Here is a 10,273-nt window from a genome sequence, read left to right as displayed (position 1 = left end):
GCGGTTCCTCGTATTTTCCCTCAGCTCACCTCAAGTACTAACGAGTTGACGGCAACTGTTCAATAACAGCTTTTCGGAGGAATTTTTTAAATTTTCAAACTATTTTCTTTAATTTACTTTGTTTGGAGTTTTTTAAACTATTTTTTAAAATTTTCCGACTATTTTTAAACTTCGAAATGTATTTTTTTTACTGAGTGAGAGATTTTCAAGTGATCTGCTTACTTCCAGAAGAAAGCAGTTTAATCTACCGTATATCCGTACCTTTCTTTTTTTTCGGAACCTCTTCCATTTAAAGTTTCGCGTTCATTTTATTAATTTCGTGCCACCTGTTTCTATTATAATATTTTTCCAGGACACATTGATGAACAATTTGTTGTGGTATATAATTCAATATTTCACCGTCTCGGTATTCGCTGCAGGACTCTCAAAGGTTTCGCTTTTTTCTTCTCGAAATAATTGAAAATATTTGTCGAGTGATTATCATAAGGTCATATTCATAGACACTCGCACCATTCCCATTTATTACGTTTTCTTTTCTTTTTCTATCTTTCTGTTATCCTTACCATCTTTCTATTTTTTTAGGGTATCGGTGTTAGAGGGGTATTTCTACGGAAAAATTAAATCTCAATTAAAAATTAAATTAAAATCTCAATTAAATTAAATCTTTTTATTTTCATTGTAGAATATACTTTTAAGTGCTATGTTTACTGTAAATCCACGCTTTGCGTCGAAGATCCGATCCTACAGCGCAACGTAACGCGATTTTCGTCGTATGCCCGAATGCGCCGACATCACAAACTTATATTTACGACGTATTAGTGGAAAAAGGCTTCCCTCGAGAAATCCATGACATATTTATTCGGGATCTATATAAAAATTGAGATAAGTTTGCCATAAAATCAAAAAAAGTTTTAGGAAAATATTTAAATTATCGAAGAAATAACGAAGCTTAGGGCGACGTAAGTTCCCGATTCCCTGGATAAGCTTCAAAGGTATACTAGCAATGACCAACCGTTATTTGCTGCATTTGAAGTTGATGATGGACTGGTGCTTGTTTCGAATTCCTACAAATTTTCTTTTTTTTCGGATTTTTTTCCTGAATATTTCCAAATCTGCGTTCAAAAGACCCACACTTTTGTGGAATATGAATATAGTTCGACGCTTTTTCTGACGGAATCAAGTGGTAACGGCTCCATTTTACTGGATAAGTCAAAGATTCTGGCTACTGGCTTCAGCTGAATCACAAAGCTCATCCAAATGAGTTTTTTTCTACTTTTATTTATTATTAGTTTAACTTCTACTTTTATTTATATCAATTTTATTTTTGCTATTATTTACAACTTTTTCTGTTTTTATATGACAAATTTAAGAAGTAGGATTTATTATATTTCAGCAAAAACCTGTATTTGAAAGGCGAGTGTACGATTCTCCTTTACCGGATCCACCGTGCAAAGAACCTCCATTCACTTTACAACTACCACCGGATCTCTCCCGGGAAATCCATGCAATCTGGGAACTTTACGATGGTAGTGGTAATTGCTCCGAAGAAATATCTAAGACGAGGTGAGCAGCAACGGCAAAGTGTACTGTATCTTCTACGATACGATCATAAGTACAAATATGCTGCAGGAACGTCCTCGCACAGTTGAGTCCTGCAAAACGAGCACAAATTAGAAGAAAATGGAAGCAATGTAAGGTACGGTATTTCCATACAGGATATTATATAACCATAAGGAATTAAAGGCGGTAATAATTTGTCTGAAGCTTATAGTTACAGGAAATGCTTTAGCATCGATTATTTATCTGTGTAGTTGTACCTACAACGATCTGCATAGGCAAGAATCCTTTTTTTTAATTAAAAATTTTTTTTAAAAGTTTTTAAAAATTGTGAACCGAGTGCGCAAACATTTTAGCCAGAGTTAACCATCGTTCTATCCCATGATGTAGTTCATAGCTGCATTTTTGCGAGATAGGTATGGTGAATGAATTTATATAACGAAAATCCAGAAAGCAGTTAGACGAGCACTGCATCGTCGGGATGGTGGAAAAATTGGTTAAATTTTGGAGAAATTGGTTAAATTTTTCGTCGGAGGTCCAAAGGCATCGGATTGATGTTCCAGGAATCGGATAAAATAGGATTGCTAAGACCCTGAATTGGAGGGAGCATGTTGCCCCCAGAGGATTAATGGGAAAATAAAGCGGAGTGTTTTTTTTTCAAAGCAATGAGCAAGAAGTCGGAATGGTGGGCCAATGCCAGAAATTGGTAGATTTTTGTGCGTGGGTGTCCAACGGTATCGAATTGATGCTCCAGGAATTGGATAAAATAGGATTGCTAAGATCCTGAATTATAGGGAGCATGTAGGCTCAAAGGGATTAATGAGAAAATAAAACGGTGTTTTTTTCTCATTCAAAAAGAAGGTATTGAGGATGTTTGAGAGTCCATTAACTCTAAACAAACACAGTCATACAGAAGTGACAAAGTTAGGAAGTTTGTGGACTTTTCACACTAGTTCCAATAACAGAGAGACACTTGCAAAAAGCCTCAGTACGCAAAGTACGCAGTAGTAAAGTCTTTATCCTCGGTTAGTGAGTTTCTGAAATAGTGTTGCATTTTAAATTCTAAATGAAAATATTCTAAATATTCTAAAATAATTCTAAATAAAAGGATTGGAGAGGACAGTAAAATCCACTGGGTTCCTCTGTTCTTCCACTGTTTGCCTCAACATTGACCTGCTGACCTGCCTCCTTATCAAGGCGCACAAACTCCAGCTCAACACAATACGATTTGGTCTCCACTGACCCTGCTACATTTCAAGGAGAGATCTATAATCAGTAGTGCAGGAGGCCCTACAGATAATATAGGGTGGTTCCTAAACACAATACTTGCTTAAGTATTTAGCCATGTACCCACTCACGCAACAAAAATCCGTATATTCCTGAACCGCATGAGCGCTTCACCCTCACTCAAAGGCATCACTCCACGAATCTGAGGTGATACGGATTTCAAGTGAAGTATTCATATATTCCTTTCACTTCCTCCTAATTGCCGTAAAAAACGGCTCTGATGATGCGGTTTCGAGCGTTCCGGGGGCGCTATTTTCTACAAGGAGTTTGATTGGAGCGCGCCAGCCTTGTGCACGCGTTACAGTTTCCGGGTCGTTTTTTTTTACGACAGTTAGGAAGAAATGGACGGAATCACTCTGCTCCCCATAATCTACGATCTCATATAGGCATAGCCCACCTGAAACCCACATCACCCCAGACTGCTGTTCTAGGCGTTCGGATTCACAACCATAAGAACCAGGGATACCGCCAGCCAATGTTTGCGCTTCCTCTCAAGTACACTGCAAACGATTTAGCACCTAACATAGTGTTGACAGCACCTTCTTTGTTTGAAATGGAGGATGAGTAAAGAGAAGATGAACTAAGATAACTAAGATGCTCTTGTTACTAAATTGCCATGCCATTTCGTTTGGCACCTATGGTTCGAGATGCCAATCTAGACCTTCCACAAAAGGAGATCAACTGCTCTTTAGTTTCCCTCTAGTGTGTTTTATGTTTTGGACTGCAGTCTAAATAAATAAAAATTGGTTGATGATTCGTGGGGTGATCCCTTTAATTGAGTAGGTACATAGCTCAATAATTGTGATAATCTTGTATCCAAGAACCATCCTATCCAATCGATGGACCCTCCTACACTACTGATTATGTGAAGTTAAATAGAAAGGCTTAACATAAAACTTTGATCATGATCACTTATATGATTGGTAGAACAAAAATGTCTACACAAAAATAATTTCTGGAACACATTAGTCCAACAATTAAGATTTATATAAAAATCAAATTTACCTCTGACTTAGGACATTTGATCAAAAAATAATGTGGTTTGAAAAGCGGAACGGTTTAACATTGAGGGAAAAAATTGACTTGTGGTTGTTAGTTTACAAAATAGTTTGCCCTATAGAATTTTTTTTAATATCCACCAAAAAGTTGACAAAAATGTTCAACTAGACCTCGAAGAGTTAAAGGAACAGTCGTTCCCATCCTTCTTTTAACTTTCCTCTTCAAAAACTTCGCCCAAGGAACAGCCTGCCACAATTCTTGTTCCTTTTTCAGCCTCCGGAAGTGATTAACTCATTTCCCGAAGGTCTTCGTGAGAGAATCATTAAAATCTGGAACGAGCGCGATCCTAACGGGAATTGCTGGGAACAACAAAAGAAAACACGGTAACTATACTTCTATTCAAGTTTATAAATTTTTTTTGTAGAACTTATGATAAAATGCTGAAGCGAAAGAAGTAGTTTCATTCTGCGCTTACTCCGTCTTTTGTGCGGTTGAGAACGCGTGGAGTATTTTTATACGTTATTTTTATACTTATATATTTATATTTATACTTTTTATTTTTATACGTTTTTGTATTTATTTTTATAGTATTTGTATATAACTTATTTGGAAAAATTCTCTCGCTAACTTCATAATTCTCAACGTTTAACGTACCTTAAAAAAAACAGTTGATAAATAATAAGAAAAAATTCTAGATTAATTCTTCTCAATCTACCACCTTCACTACGAAGAGCTCTTCATCCACCCGCTCTTGAATGTTCGCTTCCACATTTTATCGATCGACTCGAATGGGATCTTCAGGTATCAGAGATTCATTTATTTTATTTTTATTTAATCTTTATTTTATCTTCTTCAGGCGCTCATTTATTCACTTTTCTATGAACTCGAAGACTCGAAGTTTTACTTATTTCAACTTACCTTACCATTAACTTTTATTTTTCCTACGTTTCACAGCAACTCGCTTGAAACTTGCCAACAATCAAGTGGTTTGTCGAAATTGACGATCGTTACAAGGTTTTTTTTAGTGAGTCGTTGTAATGTGATAGTTAAATTGATGGGAAAACTCATTTTGCGAGCAATTTGAAATTGTACAATGCGAGGCAATTGGGGTTGGCGAAAAACGGTTCAGCGAAGTTCGTTTCAAATTGTGGAGCACTTCATGAGGCGTTCGTGTTCGTCCAAGGGACGTGCACCTGAATTCTGCAACTTAGCTACGAGGTGCCGGAGCAAGTGGTGCCGTTTTTTTTCGCGAAGAGTTTCAACTCAAAAATTTTTTATTCGTTAATCAGGAGATCAAGCAATATACTCACTAAACGATTCAATAACAATTTTCCATCGATCAATAAGAGATAAAATTCCCCCGCTCATAGAATTCAGGGGTTCTACATAGAGTCAGAGAAGAAGGACAGGTCATCGGCGCGAAACATCGTTTAAGGATCAGTACTTCATGCCTGCTAGATGGTTGGACAAAATAGTGAAAAATAGGAAAACGTGGACAATAAAAAAGTTGATAGTCAGCTGGATTAATCCGGGAACAACATGGCGGATGTGGTAAATTTCCACAGCCTAACTGGACAGTTTTTTCCCCGAGTCTTTTGTGGCGTATCGTATGTGCCTGAGGTTTGGCGTTATCATGAACCAGGATAACACTCATCTACAAGCGAAACATCATAGAATTGGTGAGAAAGATCTCTAAACACTCGTTTTATGTTGCTGAAAATTAACCTCTGTGTATATTTGGGAACTGGGATTTTTACAGTTTTTTATATTGCTATTTATTATGTACTGTATTATATATTATATGATTTATTTTATGTTTTATTACATAGTAGATTTGTTATATATTATATGTAATGTCTTATATTATATTATATATTATATAATATATTATGCTAATATGTATATTATTTTTTGCAGTCCTTTTCTGCCATTTTTTTCCAGCAATTATATAAGAGGTAACCGTTTTGTTGTACATAGCAACCTTCGGAAGAATACGTTTAATCCACTGATCCCGTCAATAATCCATATGCTCGGAAAAGCATTTCTCGTTTTCTTTTCCTATATATTCTTACATTATCTTACATATTCTTACATGTTTCTATCCTTCTTTTTATTCTTAAATGTTCTTTCTTTTATTTTTATTTTTTAACCATTAGGAGGATCAGAATGGCCGAGAGAGCGACTTTCTGATCGTCAAATAAACGTAGCGTAGAAATTTCCCCTACATCATGATTCGCATCCGATTGAGCATCTTTCACGATGAACGAATTGTTCGACTTTCAATGGACCTCGGCAAAGCAAAATGTTGTGTTGATTTTTTCAATTTTCATTGCTATTTGTTTATTTCTCCTGGATAACATCAAAGGCATTAAGAGAGAGATCATTTTGAGAGTTGATTACCTCTAGACAAATAATTTATTTTTTTGTTTCTTAATTTTTTTTTTTTAATTTTCCTCTTACTTTTTTGGAGCGCCTCGTGTAGAGCTAATAAAAAATCGATAACGGCGATGTTTACGATCGCCATACAGCAGTGCTTACGGAAAAAAGGTTACTATGATTTTAGGTGCAGCTACGAAGACTATGGGCTGGATACAAACGTGGAGAACCGTGTTCAAAAGTGAGTTACTGTATCGTGTTTCGCCGATCGATCCCGTTACTGTAGTCTCTTTGCTTACAGTACGTGGCTAAACAACTTCGTCTACTACAACAACACGATATCTCTTTGGAATCGTTCGATATGCCACCGGCGAGGATGTTCCGCCGATACGAATTAATCCAGAAATTAAAGCGATCAAATACAGCGTGATTACCGTTATTTCCATGCCGTAGTGTTCTCGACTTAATCCTCGTTATTTTCTTGTTCCATACGTATACAGAAGTCAGTTGTCATAGTTATGTAATCAAGGAAAATTGTAAATAGTCTGTTTAGTTGAAGTTTTGTGGAAAACCCAAGTTTTCTGCTCGATCGCATTCGTTGTGGGAATTTAGCGACATCGTATTGTTTAAATAGAATCCTGTAATGAAATCTCCTCCCAATAATAAATAAATAGTAAATAATGATGAAAATAAAAAGATATTAAAGATAGAAGTTAGTAGAAGCTAAATAGAATAAAATCCTACATAAATAAATAATGAAAATAATAATATAGTAATAATCCAATAATAAATAAATAAATAAATAATGAAAAGTAATACAATCAAAAGTTAATAGAAGGCAAAATAGAATCCCGTAAGAAAATTCTGTCTCGTGGTATAAAAATGTAAAAAAAATGAATGAAAAATGAAAATGTAAAAAAAGATATGAAAAAATTTAGTAAAGTGATGCGGTGAGTGATACTACAATCAGGACCTTCCATCCAGTAAGTGTCCGAACGTGTTCGTAATAGAATTCTGTAGTCTAAACGGATTGAAGCGTATGTTGCGGCAAAGGAGAAATATTATAAAATTCATAGGAATAGTAACAAATAGGTTCAGTTGCATGAATTTTTTTCTTGATTTGAAATGATAAGGTTGTGAGGAAAAATATGAAAACTTTTAAAATAATTTATATTTGGAAAAACAGAAATCCAGAACAGGTTTTAGTGATAGCGTTAGTTTGTTGGTGATAGTATAATGTTTGTATTATTTGAAAGCGCTCTTTCTGCTCTGCAAAGCTGTGATGACTCTTCTTTAAATAATATAATGGATAAAGGATAAAGTATCCGGCGTCAATCAATCCGCTTGGGACCCGCGCCGCCACGTTCACTTCAATTCGGAATCGTTTGAGGTTTGCGAACGTGTAACTGGCCTCTACAATGACCTGCGGTGGCTAGTCGATGTGTCAAGTCAGTGTTTCTATATCCTCGCAGACAAGTCTGGTACCAATTTATCGACCCCGGAGGGATGATAGGCTTGGTGAGCACTGGGGTGGAATCGAACCATCGATCGTGCAGTCCTAACGAAACCTCTAACCGCTACACTACGTCCGCCCCTAAATAATATAATTTTTCATTATTTTCAGGTTTACAAATAGAATACTCAGGAGGCAAAAGTCTGCAGTATTGAAAACGATGTTTTTCCCGTGATTTCCTGCGAGACGGCATCAACAAATTAGTTGAAAGATACGAACAGGTTGTGAACAAAAATCGAGAATACATTATTGACTAATTTGTTGTCAGAATTATCGTTTTCCTTCGATGAAATAGAGGAGCTCTCATCGAATTTAGGAGGTCTTCTGATGCGAGGCGTGTCGTCGAAGTCAAACTCACCATTTTTGAATTTCGTAAACCATTTCTAGTGCAGCGGACACGCCTACGGCACCTTTTCTGTACGTGTCGCAAATGCCTTGAGCGGCCGCGGCAGCTTTTTGACATCGCCAGAAACGTTGAAGAAAAGTAGGGGTCGAACGAGCTGATTTTCTCTCTCTGGATATTTCATTTCCGAGGCTGAAAAATAATTTTCAAAATATTTATTCAAAAAGACTCATTCAAAAAAAAAACAATTGCTATAGTTTTATACAGCAGAGAGAGTTCTTTCAAATAATATAAACATTTTACCGAGAAGAAAACAAATTCGGAGCACAGCGTAGAATATGTCATTAAAACCTCGAAATCCGAAGATAGAAGACACTATTCATCGAATCCGTGAAGTCATAGCGCGCAGAACACTGGACAGATTTTGGATAGCCGTTTAAAAGTGCAAAAATGAACGGAAATGATGAATTTCCTTATCAATCTCTGTGCGGGGTCGGATCTACGGGAGCAGGTCGCTAGGTCCCATATAGAAACCCTTGCGACTCATTGTTGTGGTGCGGTGATGGTCTGTTACGATACCAAATTTCAGCAAATGAGGTAACCGGTGGTAGAAGTGTCGTTCTTTGAGTTCGGTCATCGTTCGAATGCTTTCTGTAGGGCGATGAGGCGCTTGAGAGAATAAGTCACTTTTTTTTCTTCTTCTTCGTAGCGCTTTCCCGCGTTGTTGCAGGGTCCGCCTTTCTGCTCGTTGTCTTCCATTTGGTTCGATCCATAGACAGTAGACACAGTAGACATTAGCAGTATGACGCGACGGGGATGTTGTCCTCTGTCGGCTTATCGCACTAGCAAGCTAGCAGCCTGGCACCGGAATCGTCGCACCACCACTCCTCACTTAAAGGCATCACCCCACGAATCTGGAGTGGTACGAATTTCCGGTGGAGTATTCGTATACGGGGTCGTAGATTAGTATTAGTAGACGTTCATTTCTTCTTAATTGCCGTAAAAAAATGGCCCGGACGATACGGCTTCGGGCGATAGGGCGCACTATTTCCTACAACGATTTCAATTGGAGCGCGCCAGCCTCGTGTAGCGCCGCATCTTTCGGGCAGTTTTTTTTTACTACAATTAGGAAGAAATGGACGAAATCACCCTCCTCTTCATAATCTACTATCCTTTATAAGAATACTCTACCTGAAATCTGCCCCACCTCAGGATCGTGGGGTGATGCTTTTACCCAGTCTATAGCCTCTTCCCCAGGACCGGGCTACCAGCCGGACAGCTTTGCGACATGGTTGAACAACCGAGACGAGGTCTCGCCACCATAGCTGCCCGACGACCAGGGCCACCGCTGCGCCGCTCCGGGGTAGGATTTGCAATGAGGATAAGTCACTTAGGGCTTTGATTTTTCCAGGCTCTGAGGAAGGCCAAAAAGGCCGAAACGTTAACTGTTAGTTGATAAAGAAGATAAATACCAATCTTGGCTACAGCTCAAGCAAATCAATCAAAACTACATATGAAATTATGGCATGTTTCAGGGAGAATCGAACATGGGCAGTACTAAGAAAACAAATTAATTCAAAATAAAATATAATACAAAAGTCTACGAACTTTTTCGCCAAGCTAATAGTTCTCTTCCCGATTTTTAGGGATTCATCGCCGATTCGTGATTCTACGTTCGCCGCGGTATTCGCGACGCGGCTAATTGTTAGCTACAAATTGTTTGCGCACCACACCACGGTTCTAATCTAAATAGTGCTTGCTGCAATTTCGCCTTATCAGCAGCCGTAGAGCAGGCAGGTGTGCGGGACGGGTGGACGGGGGGACCGTCGTCGTCCGCCGATCGGCACATGGCATGATGGAAGCACTCTCAACCCGTGTTCGCTCCTCTCCCTCTTCTCTCTCACACGGTCTTCCATTTGTGTGCTACGACGCGTTCCCCTTGGTAACCGCCGCCGCGACCCCCACCACCACAAGCTGTCCGTTGTCGTCAGAATATACCCCGTCAGAATACCGACCACTACGTTCTGTTATTTCTTAAAATCACTCCCCCGGAATCTCTGAGGTGGGTTCTGAGTTTTAAAGCTTATATTTGTCACGCTACGGATATTTATTTATTTATTTATTTATTAGGCTCAATGGCAAGTTTAATGACGAGTAAGCAGTAAAAAATGAACTGTATCCAGGTGCACAGATTTCGA

The 10,273-nt window shown here is 38.1% G+C and overlaps 1 protein-coding gene across 2 annotated transcripts; it reads left to right on the top strand.

Moving 5' to 3' along the window:
• Positions 1-361: 361 nt before the first annotated feature.
• On the top strand, positions 362-9,531 carry RB195_000378 (uncharacterized protein; the record flags this gene model as incomplete). 2 transcript variants are annotated; one of them, XM_064196683.1, is made up of 9 exons in its annotated part: positions 362-430; positions 1,394-1,563; positions 1,630-1,696; positions 4,117-4,226; positions 4,539-4,644; positions 6,407-6,460; positions 6,521-6,645; positions 9,333-9,438; positions 9,487-9,531. In XM_064196683.1, the coding sequence occupies 9 exons, from the start codon at positions 362-364 to the stop codon at positions 9,529-9,531; spliced, it is 852 nt and encodes a 283-aa protein (XP_064052563.1). The 2 variants fall into 2 exon arrangements, with proteins under 2 accessions (XP_064052563.1, XP_064052564.1); XM_064196682.1 differs by lacking the exons at positions 9,333-9,438; positions 9,487-9,531 and having other exon boundaries at positions 6,521-6,649.
• Between the last annotated feature and the right edge of the window lie 742 nt (positions 9,532-10,273).

This window comes from Necator americanus, chromosome IV, assembly GCF_031761385.1.
Source record: "Necator americanus strain Aroian chromosome IV, whole genome shotgun sequence".
Lineage (NCBI taxonomy): Eukaryota > Metazoa > Nematoda > Chromadorea > Rhabditida > Ancylostomatidae > Necator > Necator americanus.
The sequence above is the reverse complement of the archived record's forward strand: the minus strand, read 5'-3'. Positions and strand labels throughout refer to the sequence as shown.